General features: G+C 46.7%; 2 protein-coding genes across 2 annotated transcripts; both read right to left on the bottom strand.

Moving 5' to 3' along the window:
- Window positions 1-1,878: 1,878 nt before the first annotated feature.
- LOC124234993 (cathepsin G-like) lies at window positions 1,879-4,913 on the bottom strand. Its single transcript, XM_046652690.1, has 6 exons — window positions 4,859-4,913; window positions 3,949-4,096; window positions 3,351-3,486; window positions 2,922-3,176; window positions 2,350-2,489; window positions 1,879-1,993 (listed from the first exon to the last, which is right to left on the bottom strand). Exons 1-6 carry the CDS (start codon window positions 4,911-4,913, stop codon window positions 1,879-1,881), a joined length of 849 nt encoding a protein of 282 aa, XP_046508646.1.
- Window positions 4,914-13,242: 8,329 nt separating this feature from the next.
- Window positions 13,243-16,261, bottom strand: LOC124234992 (granzyme H-like). Its single transcript, XM_046652689.1, has 5 exons — window positions 16,207-16,261; window positions 14,945-15,092; window positions 14,272-14,410; window positions 13,808-14,065; window positions 13,243-13,389 (listed from the first exon to the last, which is right to left on the bottom strand). Exons 1-5 carry the CDS (start codon window positions 16,259-16,261, stop codon window positions 13,243-13,245), a joined length of 747 nt encoding a protein of 248 aa, XP_046508645.1.
- Between the last annotated feature and the right edge of the window lie 348 nt (window positions 16,262-16,609).

The following is a 16,609-nucleotide window of genomic DNA, read 5'->3' as shown; positions in this document are numbered from 1 at the left end:
TGCAGACCAGAAGTCTACTTTAATTCCAGGTGGGGTTACTAAGCATGAGGTTGTCATGGTTTTATGAGTTCCCAGTCACTAAGTAGGGCCTTAAATGTACAGAGTCTGCACCTGGAGAAAGATAGTGGGAGGAATTGTATCCTTTTGCACTAGAGTTCAGTGTGCAAAACACTAATGGCAGAGTTCTGCTGTTGAAGTTTCCTTACGAGAGAAGAGTGCAGACCCGTGGGAGGTGGTGGGCCTGGCCTCTGGGATGGTCAGGAAGGAATTGTCTCCTGGAGGTGAGCGCTGTGAGGTCTGTGGAAATCTTTTCAGCAGGGCTTCTGGAGGCAGAGAGCTGCCTAGGAAGTGCTGACAGGCAGAGGAAGACCTGGAGGTGAGACATGTCTGCCCTGGCGTTTCCTGGGGACTGAGTCCTGAGACTGGGCAGTGCTCTGGGCTGTAAGTAATTGTCGCAGAGAGGAAGGGCTGAATGGGGGACACTTCCACTGCACTCTCCTCCCCACTCCCCACCATCAAGTATTCTTTCCATTTGCCAGTGCAAACATTTAATAATGAGACTGTTATCCTCCCAAGCATGCTAGTAAAGGAGAATTCCTATGGGCAGATGGTAGCAAATCTGGAGATTGACTGAGTATTGTCAAAGATGTATTGTTGATTAAAATTTTGTTGATAAATGTCTTACACTGAATATTAGGCTAATGATTTTCTGATAAGGAAGACCCACAAAATAATGGCCACATTTACCACAGCGTTTCTGTGTATAGTCACTTGGATTTGATAAAATATGTCCTCAGTGATTATTCCATTTAAGTTCATGGAAGGTGCAAAAGTTCAGATGGTAAATGTCACACTGTAAAGAATAATTAACTTTTTTTCAATTATTTTATTGAGGTCATAATGGTGTACAACATTGTGTAATTTCAGGTGTACATTTTTACTGATCAGTTTCTGTATAGACTGCGAAAGTAATTTACATTTTGATGGAGGTAGAAAAATCTGCCAGCTCATTCTGTACAGTGACCTTCAGAAGGTATTTATACCATGATTTTAAATCAAGTGACTTCAGTAATCCTTTCATCAAATATGGGCTAATCTTTAGGGGTAAAAGTCATATTATTTTAGTCAACATTTTGTGTGGAGTTTTGTATAACTTCAGTGTTCAAAACAAGAAGCGGACCCTCCTCACGTTGAAAATGAGAACACTGGTCCACAGTACTGTGGGGATTGGCGTGGTGAAGGGTTTCGTAGAAGGACACTGAGTGTGATGGGTACGTGGGTTGCTCCATCTCTTGGCCGTTGTGAATAGTGCTGCTGTGAACATGGGTGTTTGTTATCTATCTTTAAGCAAGTCAATCTTGTTTTTTTCTTTTAGTACATGTATGGTTTAATTTTTCACATTTAGATCTCTGACCCATTTGAGGGTTATTCTAGATTATGATGTGAGGAATGGATCCAATTTTCTCTTTTTCCTCAAATAACTGCCTAGTTGTTCTAACTCCTTTTATTAGATTATTGTTTCCCAGTGGTTTGAGATGCCAGTTTTACCATTAAATTAGGCCTCGTATGGAATTTCAATTCTATCCTTTGTTTTGCCTGTCCCCCACACACCAATGGCACACGGTTTTCAAGTATACAGTTGTCCCTCAGTACCCAAGGCAGGTGGGCTCCATAACCCCATAGATATCAAAATCTGTGACTGTTCAATTTGTTGCATAAAATGACAAAGTATTTGTGTACAACGTTTGTGTGTCCTCCCTTCCGTACATTTTAGATTACCCCTAGATTACTTATTACACTTAATACAATGCAAATGCTATAGTTGTTAATACTATAGTTATTGTTTAGGGAATAATGATGAAAAAAGTCTGTGCATGTTCAGTAGGACGCTACCATCATTGGCTTGTTGGTCCCCATGTGTTGAATCCACAGGGGGATACGGAAGGTGGATTGTACTTTAATATTATTAGGGGGTCTCTGGTAGGGTGGAGAGTAGAGAGCCTTGCCCTGGGGAGAGAGGGGTCCTTCCATCCCTTCTCAAGGCCATGAGGGGAGGGGAGATGAGAGATTGGATGGCTTGGAGGAGGGAAGAAGGGTCCTGATCTCCAGGACATTGAAGGGCAGTTATTTGTCCTGAGGAAGACACCCCATTTTGCTGGAGTTGCTCAGCCTCAGTCCTGCCGTACGTTTGTTGTGTACTGAGTAATGTTGACTGAACAAATGAGAAGTCAGATATTTCCACTCTAAATGCGGATGTTTATTAAGGCTCTGGCAACCCCCCTGGAGCTGGCCTCTGCCCGAGAGAAGAAATGTCAGTCACGGGGAGTCTCAGTCTGACCCCACTGATTGAAGCGTCTCATTGTTCTCCTTATCCAGGGAAGGAAGCTGGAAATGCTGGTGAAGACTGCTGGAGGAGCCCCCATCCTATTTACATAGGAGACGATGCCCTTGGCTTCTTGTTGACACACCAGGGGGCCCCCAGTGTCCCCCTGTGGGTGATGAGAAGAAGGGATGTGAAGTCAGGCCTCCCCACTCCTGCTGCCCTAAGTCACAGCCCTCAGAGAAGTCAGGCACAGGTGGGCTCCTTCAATGTGGGATGTGTGTGAGATGGGAGGTTGTTGGGGTGCAGAAGTCAAGCTTCTGGATCTTTCCATTGTGGGGCTTCAGTCCTGACTGTGGTTACGTCTGTAGCTCAACTCAAGTCAGGGTACCTTCCCCTTCCCCAGAACAAGGCTGCACATGTGTACGTTGTGTTTCTGCTGCTCTTCCCCTCCCCAAGAGACCAGATTGATGGGAAAAAGCCCCACATCACTCAGGTCTGGGCCCTGGCTGAGGCTGTGGGGATGTAGTCTGTTTGGACTGGTCAGTACCGCCCAGGCCCGTCTGCTTTGGGCCATGTTGGCTGATGCCTGGGGCCTTACCAGGAAGGTGGACTTCCTCTTCCTCGGGTCCCCCACACAAATCTGTGTTTGGCGGGTGTAGAAATCGAAGCGATCACTGCACTCCTGATCCCTCTGCACTCTCAGCCGCACATCCTGGAGTACGTCTGTTCTAGCAGACGGGCCAACCAGGCCCCAGCCTGCCACGGTGCACTTGGTCCCAGGACTCGGCCTGGTCGGGGTCAGAGGCAGAGTGATTGGCCTCACGTTTCGGTTCAGTCTGGCGCTATTCTCCAGCTGGCAGGAAGAGCACAGGCTCTCAGGGACTCCTGGGACGAACTCATCCCCTCCTCCCACCACTACCTGGATTCTGTGCCTGCTTCCTCCTCCATGATCCCAAGATGAGATGGAGACCCCACAATGGGAGAAAGCCAGCTGGGCTGGGGAACCAGAGGGTCAGGTAGGTGGTACCTGCAGTAACATGATGTCATTCAGGTTGGTCTGCTGATCATATTCAGGGTGGCGGATGGCTCTGAGCACAGATATTCGCTGCTGGGTGCTTTCCAGCCTCTCGATGTTGTGGGCCCCCAGGATTACATTTATAGGGCTGCAAAGGAAAGGTGGCCTAGAGGTAGGTATGGGCCACAGCAGCTCGGTCCCCAGATCTTCAGGGCAGGAGGACAGCCCAGGGTGGTGAGACTAAAGCTGTGGGAATTGAGGGGACGAGAGGGCTCTGGGGCTGAGCTGTCTGTGTCCTCTGCTTCTCCAAAGCCCTGAGCTGGGGATGGTGAGTGACACGGGAACTTTGAGTTTGCTTCCCCTAAAATAAATTGAGAGATAGCTTGAATTCATATTTTGGGCCCTGATGTGTCCCTTCTGGTTCCCCTATCACTCTTTTTGATCATGTCTTTCTTTTCGCCTCATTTACACTGGCCTTTTCCTTGCCCTCTGACCTACCTCATCTCTTTGTCACTTCTTCATTGCTAGAACTCTGCTTTCAGATGGCATCTCTCTGGAACTCCTCTGGGCCTGTGTTATTAGTCGCCCAGGAAGGTCCTTAGTTCCTTACCTTCCCCAGCAGCGAGCTGCCGTCAGCACAAAGTCTTCTCTCACCAGGAACCCCCCGCAAGTGCCTAGACCCACTGGAGTCTGGGTCAGAAGATATGCCATGTAGGGATGGGAATGGGGCCTGGCCTCTTGGCCTCCGATGATCTCCCCTGGAAGGAAGCATTCAGTACTTATCCCTGTGCTCTCAGAACCCTCAACGTGGGTACCAGCTTAGTGCTCCAGAAAGGTTGGAAGATGGGAGGCAGGAGAAATGATACAGAGGACAGAGGAGTTATGGCCTGCAGCGGTCTGCTCCACACATTGGGAGAGCACTCCAAGGTTCTTCAGGAAACACTGCTGACTCCCATTCTCAGACATCACTTCCTCCTACTTCCCCCAAAGGAGCAGAAGAACCCTTGCTCCAGGCCTGGCCAGCTTCAGCCTCCCCTGTTGAGGACAGATGCTCTCCTGTTGGATGGGAGCCCACTGGAGTGACGTCTTCCTGAAGTCCCTGGTATTTTCTTCCTCAGAGGGGCTTTCCAGATTCCGCTGAGTCCAGCTCATGGTCTGCTCATGACCAGCATGGGACTGGTTTTAAGATTCTAGAAGTAAGCTGATGGGACTGTTATTGCTATCTCCTTATCTCCTAGGCTCTGACACATGGGTGGCAAAATGAATTTAGAGAGCACATTCATATAGCATGTTTAGGTGCCAGAGACCATTGCAAGAGTTTTATGTACACTAACTAATTTAATTCTTATAGTAACTCTATGAGGTAGGCATGAAATGATTTGTATTTTATGATGAGGAACCTGAGGAACTGTGAATTCAAATAAATTGCCCCTCGATGCTGAGGTAGGAAGTGCCTAGGGAGTCTGGATCCGGGGTCTCTGAGAGGGGTCTGACCTCTGAGGTTGGGGATGGTCACTCACCTGCCCAAGCCCTGGGGGGTAGGAGAAAGGCTACCATGAGCAGGAGCGGCTTCATCTTCCTAGGAAGGCTGTCCAGCAAGTTGCTGCTGGTGCTCCTCCTGCTAGGCTTTTAGCCCCCGAGACAGGAAGGAAGTATGGGGGTGGGGGTCCGAATTCACAGTCCCAGCCACCTGCTGGTGTGGTAGGTTTCATCACCCAGCTGCCCAGGAGGCTTGCCCCTCAACTGCCAGTGATCTGAGAGAGAGAGAGTCATCCCAGACAACACTGCCATCACCCCCACAACCACTGAGTCAGTGCTGGCAGCACACACGGGAATCCAGGGCGACAAGAGGAGTGTTTGGGGCTTGTATCCCAGAACCCTAAATCTGCCAAATTCAATAATTTCCCAGAATGCATGAAAGCTGGTGGCTGCCTATTTCTTCTATTTCCTGTGTCTACAAGATCAGACCTTCACTCGTTTGGAATTTCAGTTTCTCTAAATGAATATAAGTTTCCTGGATTCCTTATTAATTTACACTTAGTAAGGCATGGAGAAGGGTGAAAGAAACACAGGTGTGGTGTGAGGTGGGCTGTGGTGAGGACGCCAGGAATAAGGTGAAGGTGATGAAAGAAGAAAGGGGAAGCCTTCCTTTCTTCACCCTTTGACCCTTGGCCACCCTGCTGAGACCCTGGCTGCTCCCACTTCTTATTTATTCATTTATTTTTATTTTTTGAGGTCTCATTGGTTTATAACATTACGTAAATTTCAGGTGGACATCATCATATTTTGGCTTCTGTATAGACTGCATTGTATTCACCACCAAACGTCTAGTTTCCGTACGTCACCATACATATGTGCCCCTTTACCCCTTCTGTCCTCAGCCCACCCACTTCCCCTCTGGTGAATGGCAATCTGTTCTTTGTATCTATGTGCTCTATGTGTTTCTCTGCTTTTTTAATCTTCTACATATAAGTGAAATCATACGGTATTTGTTTTTTGTCTCTCTGACTTATTTCGCTTAGCAAAATACCTTCAAATTCCACCCACATTTCTTAAATGGCAATAATTCGTCTTTCTTTATGGCTAATATTCCGTTGTGTATGTATACCATGTCTTCTTTATCCATTCATCCATTGATGGACACTTGGATTGCTTCCAGGTTTTGGTTACCATGAATAGTGCTTCAATGAACATAAGGTTCCATATATCTTTTCTTTTCATTCATTCTTTCTTTTTTTTGAGGAAGATTAGCCCTGAGCTAACATCTGCAAGCAATCCTCCTCTTTTTGCTGAGGCAGAGTGACCCTGAGCTAACATCTGTGCCCATCTTCCTCTACTTTTTATGTGGGACGCCTACCACAGCATGGCTTGCCATGCAGTGCCATGTCTGCACCCGGGATCTGAACCGGCAAACCCCAGGCCTCCAAAGCAGAACGTGTGAACTTAACCGCTGCGCCACAGAGCCGGTCACTCCTTATATCTTTTCAAATTAGTGTTTTCATGTTCTTTGGGATGATACTCAGAAGTGGAATTGCTGGATCATACGATATTTCTATTTTTAATTTTTTGAGGACTCTCCATAGTGTTTTCCATAGTGGCTGCACCAGTTTGCATTCCCACCAGCAGTGTATGAGGGTTCCCTTTAATCCCTATCCTCTCCAACACTTGTTACTTCTTGTCTTTTTAATAACCACCACTCCAAAGTGTGTGAGGTGATATTTCATTGTAATTTTGATTTGCATTTCCCTAATTATTAGTGACAGTGAAGGACTTTTCATGTGCCTGTTGGCCATCTGTGTATCTTCTTTGGAAAAATGTCTGTTGATATCCTCTGCCCATTTTTCATTGAGATGTATTTTTATTGTTGAGTATATGAGTTCTTTATATATTTTGCAAATTAACTCCCATCACATATACGATTTGCAAATATTTTCTCCCAGTTGGTGGGTTGTCTTTTTGTTTCATTGATGGTTTCGTTTGGTGTGAAGAGATTTTTAGTTTGATGTAGTCCCATTTGTTTATGTTTTGTTTTGTTTCCTTTGCCTGAGGAGTCATGATATTTGAAAAGATACTGCTAAGACTGATGTCAAAGAGCGAACTGCCTCTGGTTTCTTCTAGAAATTTTCTGGTTTCAGGTCTTACATTCAAGTCTTTAATCCATTTTGAATTAATTTTTTGTGTGGTGAAGATAATGGTCTTCTTTCATTCTTTTGCATGTGGCTGTCCAGTTTCCCAGCACCATTTAGTGAAGAGACTTTCCTTTCTCCATTGTATGTTCTTGGCTCCTTTGTCAAAAATTAGCTGTCCTCCTATTTCTTTCTAGAAGTTATCCATGGAGAATGGAATATATGAGAGTAGATAGGGATATGTATGTTTTTAAATGTTTTTTATTTTCTATCTTAGTAAAAGTTGTGGTATTAGATCAAATATGAGTGAGAAATGTTTCACAACATCCATAGCTGGTTACATGTACTTTGGACTGTTTTATTACGTTTCCGTCAGTTACAACTTTTTTCTCCTCTGGGATATTGGGACATTAAAGTCATGTGCTTCCCACCCCCTCCCTGGGCCTCCTTTGCTGCCAACAATGCAAATCTTCTGGGCAGGCTGAGGCTGGGTCACTTTCCCCTTCCCTCCCTCTGATTCTGCTGTCGTCGGAAACCAACATCGGTGCTCTTGGCTTTGTAGGAGAGCAGTGTACTATGAGCCATTCCAGACATCCTCAGGGCTGCCTTAGTGTCACTCTCAGAAGGACGTTTTGGAAGTTCCTTCAGAAGTTTCTCCTGATGACCTTGTGATGTGTTATGGAGTGTCAGTGCTGGGAGAAGGCTGTGCCCGCGCCATTGTCTTCCCACCACCTGTGTCTGATGGGAGCAAGACACTTTCTAGCCAAGAATTGGCCTGTGCTGTTGTCCTCGAAGGAAAGAATGGGCGACATAGGAAATTCAGTGACATCTGTATACAATCTTCCCCTCACTGTAGTTACTGGGAAATAGGAACCCAGACCCTGCATGTGGCAGAGAAAGATTTGAAAAAAGATGCAAGAACCTCAGTGTTTCCTGGTAGGAAATCTTACTCCTGAGACTGAGCTGCTGACTCTGGGGCTCTGGGTAAATATAGGAAGAGGTGGAGGTGGACATATTCCCTAAGACCCTTTTCCACTAATGCTCAATCCACATATTCAAGATAGGAGAGTGGTAATATGCATTGTGATATATTCATGGGATGAAATGCTGACCAGCTGTTAAAAAACGTCATGTTTCAGAAGACTGCTTAGTGGCATGGAGTGGTTTGTATCATCTGATATAAAGTGGAAAAAGTAGACTGTAGAACAGTGTATACCATTTGATACCAATTCTGTTAAAGTGAAAGACATGAACCAGAACAACCATTTTATGTGACTCATATTTTCAACTTTATGTTATCCAATTTTTTTCTATAATGGAAATATATTAGTTTTATAGGCAGAAAGAAATTTAGGGCTCATGATCCCTATAAACAGCAAACACTATTAAGCATCGTGGTAGAGATGAGATGGCAGTTTACCAAAACAATTTCCTTTTCTTCCAGGGGGCACAGGTGAACCACATTGTCCAGCCTCACTTGAGGTCTAGTGTGGCTGTCTGAGTGTTGCCGCAAATGGGATGTGAGTGGAAATGCTGTGGGCACCTTCCAGACATGGCTCCACACACTCCTGGGCCTGACCGTGTAGACTCTTCCTCTTCTAGGGTTTGATGCAGGTAGACACGAGGAATATGGATGCCACATCTTTAGGGGACTGAGCCTGCTCCCTTGATCATCAGTTGACCATGTAATTATTCTCCAAACTGGGACACTTGAGAGTCGGAGGGGGCACTACTCACCAGGAAACTCATTTTGGACTGTGTGTGAACAAGAAACAGATTTCTACTGTGTTAGTCACTGAAAGGCTAAAGTTTGTCTGAATAGTTAGGGTTATCTTAACTAACACATGGACCAACTTACTGAAGCCTACCTGTTTTTGAATTCAAATATTTTTAAATAATTATATATTTATATAATTAAATTGTACACTTAATTAAATTATATATTTAATTAAATATAATTAAATAATTATACAGTTTAAAATATCGAATACATTAGAAAACAGAAAGAAGAAAAAACTTGTCTGCCTTGATCTCAGCACCCCATTGACCACTGTTAACAGATGTTTTTCCATCTAGGTTTCTTTCTATGTGTATATATATATATTTTTTGAATACTTTTTTTTGAGGACGATTAGCCCTGAGCTAACATCTGCTGCCAATCCTCCTCTTTTTGCTGAGGCAGAGTGACCCTGAGCTAACATCTGTGCCCATCTTTCTCTACTTTATATGTGGGATGCCACCACAGCACGGCTTGATAAGCGGTGCGTAGGTCTGCAGCCGGGATCCAAACCAGCAAACCCTAGGCCACCTAAGTTGAATGTGCGAACTTAACTGCTATGCCACTGGGCTGGCCCTTCTATGTATATTTTTATATAGCTGTGATCACAACATATTTAATTTTTATTCCTATAATTTAAATTATTCAACATAAACATTTCCCTCATTTTGTTCAAACTCTACTAGTGAATTTCACTTTAGATTCTCATTTATATTTAATAAATAACCTATTAAGTTATTTAAATAATACAGAAAGATTATAGGAAAATTAAGAAAATGGACATGTAGGAAGAAAAAAGCTTAAAAGGAAAATACATGTATAAGCAAAAATTTGATTGTAGTATATACTGCTCTCTAATTGCTTTTGACTCTAACATACCTAGTGAACATTCTCGATGTGGCAAAATGTAATTCTATCTCAAAACTTTAAAGTTTCCACAGTGTTCAATCATATGGAACTTTAAAAAATCTAACCTCCAAATTGAGGTGAACACTGGCATGTTTTGAAAATTTGACTTTCGTAACAAATCTATAAGGACACTTACCTTGTCCACATTTCTCAGTGTGATTGACGGCCAGATCAAAGATTGTTTTTTTCCTTAGGACCTTTGTGTGTAAGGTGTGAAAATGCCGTTTTCAAAATGTGCAAACTGATGTGAGCATGATTAATTCTGTAAATCCTCAATTAGATAAGCAAAAAATTATATTTTAATTTGCATTGATTAATTAGTGAGCTTTTACTTTTTTCCAAATATTTATTGGTTTTAAAAATCAATTGCCTGTTAATGTTCTTAGCCTAGTTTTCTAGAGTGGTGGATAATGTAGATTTTAAGGGCTGCAGCATCCATAATGTCCATGTGCCATATTTTACCATTTCGCTACTTTGGACAATAATAATGATTCTAATTTGGGGCTTATTATTAAATAATAGAGTGTGAACATCTTTATAAATAACACACACGCACACACTTTAGACCTCATGTAGGAGTAAGTCTTAGAAATACAAGTCACTAGATTAAGAGAGAGAAATAGGTGTAAACTGACTTAGAAAGCATTTTAAGGAAACAGGTACCATCAAGAGCATCCCAGTCTTCCTGATGCTACAGGCATTAGAAGTTAATTATTTTCCTTCCTCATGTGTGTCATACAATGTCGAGTGCTCCTATAAGGTGTGAGGGGGAACTGACCAGCCAGGCACTGTCCTTCGAAGCCACACACCTGTGTCCCTGGTGGCAGATATGCCTGGCGACTATCTCCCTGGCTTTGGTTTATGCCCTGGGACTCTACGGAGCTCCTCATGGCTGACTTTCTGGGGTATCTATTTCTTTACTGTGATTGCTTCTCCTAAGAGTGTCCATTTCTACTGCTGTGACATGAAGTTGTCCCCTGGCTCGTGCACCTTCTACGATTCGCTTGTTCATCTCCGCACGTGCGTTCAGCTCTTCCCTCCCCTGTGCTTCTGCTGGTGCTGTGAGCCCCAGGGGAGGCTTGGCAGATGGACGTGGGGACAGTCTTGAATGAAAAATAAGCTTGCACTTGCTTTTCATATCTGTGTGATTTGTTATTCTTTTCAATGAAATTGCTTATCTTTTCGATGTTTGTCTCAATTGATTCAGTGTTTGTTCAGCTCTTGTGAATTGGATGTGTCACTGATGGTGCTGTTTGAAGGATATAGGATCTTAAAATAAGGTCATCGGGGGCTGGCCCTGTTGCTGAGTGGTTAAGTTCACGCACTCTGCTTTGGTGGCCCAGGGTTTCACTGGTTCGAATCCTGGGCGCGGACATGGCACTGCTCGTCAAGCCATGCTGAGGTGGCATCCCACATGCCACAACTAGAAGGACCCACAACTAAAAATACACAACTATGTACCAGGGGACTTTGGGGAAAAAAGGGAAAATAAAATCTTAAGAAAAAGAATAAGGTCGTCAGGATCATAATTGTTGATGCAAATAATCATAACCAGTGTATAGATAAGAAAGACACAGTGATATTAGTTGAGCCAATGCTGAGGACTAGCCCAGAAGTGCTGTCTCCCCCAGGGAAGAAAGCTCTCCTGAAAAGCTTGGCTACAGCATGGCTTTAGACCATTTCACAGCCAAGAACATACATGATGCACAACAGCAATACAATTTTCCCCCAAACTCACAAGGATATGTTTTGCTACAGTTTAGCACATACACAGCAGGTCAGCTTGACCATGGTCCTCCGGGAAGAAGATCTTATCTTGAAAAAAGTGCTGGTATTGGTGCCAGGAAAAGGGAGACATTCATCCCTATCTTTAAAGAGTGCATTCTTTGCTTTGGGAAAATGTTTGAAGCAGATGTACAGTGTGTGTTTTGTGGGTCAGAAGTCAGGCTACTCTGGGAAAAACAAGTTTTCGGCTTAACCACGGTTCAACCAGAACAGCTTCACCATACACCTCAAGATGTGAAAGCTTCTTATTATTCTTATTATTTTCATCACAATGAAAGGGCTTGCACTTGAAGTGTGGTATTTTGTGGGTTTGTGGACTAGGGCTCATTCCTTCCACAAGTAAATAAATAAAAATAAGGCTACTCTAGTTGGCTCCTTCTTCCCTCCTTCGCCTCTGGTCATGGGATCCCCTGAGCACAGACTGGGAGCCTCAGGACCTGTGGGTCTCCAAGTCTCTTACAATTTCACACTGCCTTCTGGAATCAAAAAAGATCACACATAAAAAACTGTAATGTGCAATACAGATAAAATACAGAGAATTTACTTATGTTCAAGACACGATTTCTTGAGGATTCCAAATACAGATCCATCTGCCGAACTGACCTGCCTGGGGGAAGAGGAGGAACCAGGAGAATTTAGAGGACATTTCACCTCACTGTAAGCTTCCCAACGTAAAGGACATAGCCTATTATGTGCCTGGCGCAGAGAGATCGACAATGATGCATTGATGGACAACCAAGTGGTATTTTCCAGCCCAGCTGCCCTGGAACCCTCAGGCTCACAGAGCTGCCATAACCCAGGTTGCCAGCAGGGGTCCTCAGGCTAGGCTGAAAGGGGTTGAGGCTGCTGAGTGACTCCATAGGCCATAGTGGCTGAGGCCTTGGGATGCTGGGCTGGATGGAGGAACTGAACTCTGCTCAGTTGGGAAGTGGGTACTCGCCCCTCTAATAGGCATCAGGTGGGCTGGCAGCTCACTTATGACATAAATATGTAATAGAGGAGAATTGACATGGGGCTTTGGGAACTCTTTTAAGGAGGTGAGAGAAAGGCTGGCGCAAAACAGGATGGGCTGGAATGGAAAGGAGCTGGTGGCCAGGGCAGTCACATGGAAAACAGGAGCTGCTGTGGGAGGGTCAGCCAGGGAGGAAGGTTGAGTGAGCTCAGTGCTGGGCCCAGGACAGGGCAGGGAATGGGACCAGAGTGAGGCTGGTGGCCATTGTGGGAGCATCTGAAGTTCTGAAGCTGCAGATGGTCCTGGCTGTGGGAGAAGCTGCCCCCTCTGGAGAGAGAGGCCCTGGAAACAGGAAGCTCAGTGCTCACGGCCTGGCCCCTGGCCTCCTGGGTCCATGGAGTCACTCCCCTTCCACTGACCTGCTCCTCTCTCTGCCAGATTGTTGGGGGGTTGGTGTTGGTGGTTGGCTTAGAGAAGGTAGGAATTTTCTAAGGCCCAGGGAGGAACATATATATGGGAAGAAGATTGTCCTTTTATAATGGGCAGCCTTCAGACTCAGCCCTTGCACAGGGCTCAGCACCACAGCGCTGTGACTGAGAAAGGATACAGCATGGGGTTTAGGGGGAAGGAGAGCTGGAGGAGGAAGGAGGAAGGACAGCCACAACTGACAGCAGAGGGCTGCCTGGAGCATGCTGTTGCGTGTTGAAAGTGGTTCAGTGAGTCAGTGAGACTTCAGTCACACTCGCTAGAGATCCATTTATTATGGCCCCTCAGTCCCACTGCCCGCCCCACGGGATTCCTGCCTCTGCCCCAGAAAAGATGGTCAGGCACAGAGCAAGGCCAGCATCATGGCTGCTATGGGAAGAGCTTCATTGTTCTCTTTATCCAGGGCATGTAGTGTGAGACCTTCATGAAGACTGTTGGAGGGGTCCCGTTGTTTTGTCCATAGGAGGCAATACCATGGGCCATGTTTTCACAGACGAGGGGTACCCCGGAGTCTCCCTGGGAGCAGAGAGAGGAAGGACGGAACTGGCCTGCTCGGCGTCCTGTCCTTCCCACCATCCCAGGGGTCAGTGGTCTCTATTATGGGCTGCCTGGAAGATCAGGGCTAGAGCAGGCATTGTCACCTCCCTCTTCCCAGGACTCCAGCCTGGCTCTGACTGTTCTTTGCAGCTCCACCCAGGCCAAGGCTTTCTCTCTAATCCTTAGGGAAACTTTGGTGAGAACCCTGCTGTGGGGTGACTGATCCTTCCTCAGCTTGCAGCCCTGATCCACTCGGGAAAAAACTAAAGACTGGATTTGTGGACCCTGGATGCCCAAGCTCTCAGGTTGAGGCATGAAGATATGGCCACTCCTATACCCGACATCTCCCCATTTCCTTTCTCTGAGTGCTTGTCTAGGTAGATCCTGTAAACCTTACCTTGAGGATATTCTTCATCATCTTCGGGTCCCCCACACATATGTGGGTGGTCTGGTTATAATGGTCGGGGAAGATGGATTCACACTCCTCATCCTTCTCCACGGTCAGCTCGACCTCCTGCAGTATATTTGCTGAAATGCCCATTGAGTCTTGCCCCCAGCCGGCCACACTGCACACCTCTCTGGGCTTCACCTGGGCCTTGCCCCAGGGCAGGCTGAGGGTCCTCACAGCTGCAGTCTGCATGGCCTTTCTCTCCAGCTGATGGGAAGAGGCAAGAAAGCCCAGCTCAGCCACCTGCTTCCTGGGCCTGACACCGCAATGGGGCTGCACTGACTTCCCCTTTCCCCTGAGCCACTTGGGACTAGTCAGGTGGCCAGGATGGGAAGGAGGGAAGGGACAGGTCCCAGTGGGAGGGGAAGAAATCTGGACCCAAGAGAGCAAGAGCAATGGGGAGATTTCCTTACCTTTATTAACATGATGTCATTGGAGAAGTTCTGAGGATTATAGTCTGGGTGGTGGATGGCTTCTTTCACAGGGATGACCTGCCAGGTACTCTCCTGCTGTTGGATGTTGTGGACCCCCAGGGCCACCACGTTGACTGAGCTGCACACAAAGCAGAGTAGGGACGTAGGGTGCATGGAGTCATAGGAGATTCAGTCCTGGAGCCATGAAGGGTAGGTGACAGCCGGGGCAGGGCAGGGCTGCAGGTAGAGGAAATCGAGACAACACGAGGGCCAGGTTCTGAGTGACTCTGTGCCCTGTGCTTCTCAATGACACTGAGAGGAGGGCTTCTGGAAGCTTTCTCTTGTCCTCAGGCAATACTGTGAAAATACTCTGAGTTTGCATTTTGACCCTAATGCATGCTTTCATCCTCCACAGCTGCTTTATTTGGCCAGTGTGGTCTCTCTTCTCAACTGGGCCACTTGCCCTCACCTCTGAACCTCTGACCCCAAAGTTTGCCGGTCCTATTTCTCACTTTCCATGGCCCAGTCATACCTTCAGACGGCTCCTCTGATGAGCTATTGTGGCATTGAGTTTCCAGGAGCTGGGGGAGCTCCCCTGGGCTGTAGCCTCTGGACAGAGCACAGGGGTCCCTGTAGGGGTCTCAGGAGGTGTCAGTTGTCTGTGGACCCTCACCTTCCCCAGCAGTGAGCAGCTGTCAGAACAAAGTCTTTTCTCACGAGGACACCGCCACACCTATTGGGCGTCTCTTCAACTAGATAGTGAATCAACGCCATGTAGGGGCGGGAGTGGGGCTTGGCCTCGTGTCCTCCGGTGATGATTCCTGAAAGAAAAGACTGGAAGTTGTGCTTTCTGGGAGCGGCTGTGGAGCCTTTCAGGATAGGAGGCTTCAGAAGGTGGTGATTGAGGGTGGGGTCTACAGTGCCCTGCAGACACTGTGGAAGAGTCCTCCCAGGTTCTCCTTGCAGCAGAATAACCTTTCCTGAATGTCAAGCCTCAGAGCCCATTGTGAGAAAAGGAGGGACAGTGCTTATTGTCCTCGTCCTACTTCAGACCGTGCATGGAGGAGATAAGAGCTGTCTTCATGATGGTGGAGCCCATGGGATCGTGGACAGGGCTCCCCTGATGTCTTCTTCTCAGTGAGTCTCCTGACCCCTCTGAGCCTCTGCTAACGTCCTGACTGGTTCCCGTATCTAATAATCTGTCTGTGAGCTTATGGCCCTGGATTTTCTAAAATCCTCATGTTCAAGGGTCTAACTTGTCCTAGGAACTCAGTAAACATTTTTGGGCTTTATGAATGAATGGCCTCCACTTAGAGAGATCGTGATGGTGGGATTGAAGGCCATCGTCATACGGGGAGGGCACTGTGTAGAGCAGCAGAAGGCAGGGGGAGACGGGGCTGAAAAAGGGGTCCCCGGGCCTCTGGCAGAGCCATGGCACCAATGGGTGCCCTGCGTGCAGTCATCTCGCCCCTTCTGAGATCAGCTGCCCCCTGGGATCCTCTCCTGGGCAGGGGTGAGGGGTTAGGGCACTGAGAAATGAAACTGGTTCTTAAGCTGAGTCCAGTGACAGGTCCCACTACTGCAGCTGGTTTGTCTGATCTGCCCTTTCCTGATCTGGAGTGAGGGATTTTAATTACTTATCTTTGTAGCTTCACATCCTTTGCCAAATGCTTTTTTTGAACAACCCACTTCCCAGGTGATAATAGAGAGGCTCACAGACTAAATCTTTAGTGAACACCCTTTGTTTCTCCCATCCTTGTTGAGTGTCTATGCAGCATTGGATTGTTAGTCTAGGTTTGGGATGGGAGCTGGGGGTCTAGAAAGTTCTTGGGCTCAAATTGAGGAAAATCCTTGACTGTGCTAGGCCGAAGGATCAGGAGTCCAGAGGGTTTTCTGAGATGGGCTGGAACATCTGGAATGGGGATGGTCACTCACCTGTCCCAGGCTTGGGGGGCATAAGAAAGGCCAACAAGAGCAGGAGTGGCTGCATCTTCCCTGAAGGTCTGCCCAGGTCAGAGCTGCTGGTATTTATTTCTTCCTGACACACGGTGCCCGAGGGGAAGGCAGGAGTGTGGCTCAAGACCTCACGGACCTTCTAGACCTGTGCTTCCGGTTTTCCTGCGTCATCTCTAAGGTAGTTGGTCGAAATTCTCTGGCTTGGGGTAGGTGACAATAGCACTGTGACCACATTTGCACTCCCAGTGCTGAGTCATAAGGTGAAAGCAAGAAGAAAGAACAAGAAAGTGAAGCCTGGTGGCCTGCCTGGTGGCACAGCGGTTAGTTCGCACGTTCCACTTCAATGGCCAGGGGTTCGCCGGTTCGGATCTCGGGTGCTGAC

The sequence above is a fragment of the Equus quagga genome, chromosome 2 (genome assembly GCF_021613505.1).
Source record: "Equus quagga isolate Etosha38 chromosome 2, UCLA_HA_Equagga_1.0, whole genome shotgun sequence".
Taxonomy (NCBI): domain Eukaryota; kingdom Metazoa; phylum Chordata; class Mammalia; order Perissodactyla; family Equidae; genus Equus; species Equus quagga.
This window is presented reverse-complemented; position numbering and strand designations above follow the sequence as displayed.

What these genes read in the sequence shown, in the direction of transcription:
- LOC124234993 (XM_046652690.1), bottom strand. Translation starts at nt 4,913, where the DNA reads ATGAAGCCGCTCCTGCTCATGGTAGCCTTTCTCCTACCCCCCAGGGCT. An exon ending in ACCCCCCAGGGCTTGGGCAG is followed by an intron (nt 4,097 to 4,858) that starts GTGAGTGACCAT and finishes GCTTCCTTCCAG; the next exon opens with GGGAGATCATCGGAGGCCAA. An exon ending in AGAGGAAGTCCACCTTCCTG is followed by an intron (nt 2,490 to 2,921) that starts GTAAGGCCCCAG and finishes CATCACCCACAG; the next exon opens with GGGGACACTGGGGGCCCCCT.
- LOC124234992 (XM_046652689.1), bottom strand. Translation starts at nt 16,261, where the DNA reads ATGCAGCCACTCCTGCTCTTGTTGGCCTTTCTTATGCCCCCCAAGCCT. An exon ending in GCCCCCCAAGCCTGGGACAG is followed by an intron (nt 15,093 to 16,206) that starts GTGAGTGACCAT and finishes CTTTTCTTTCAG; the next exon opens with GAATCATCACCGGAGGACAC. An exon ending in TGATGAAGAATATCCTCAAG is followed by an intron (nt 13,390 to 13,807) that starts GTAAGGTTTACA and finishes CTCTGCTCCCAG; the next exon opens with GGAGACTCCGGGGTACCCCT.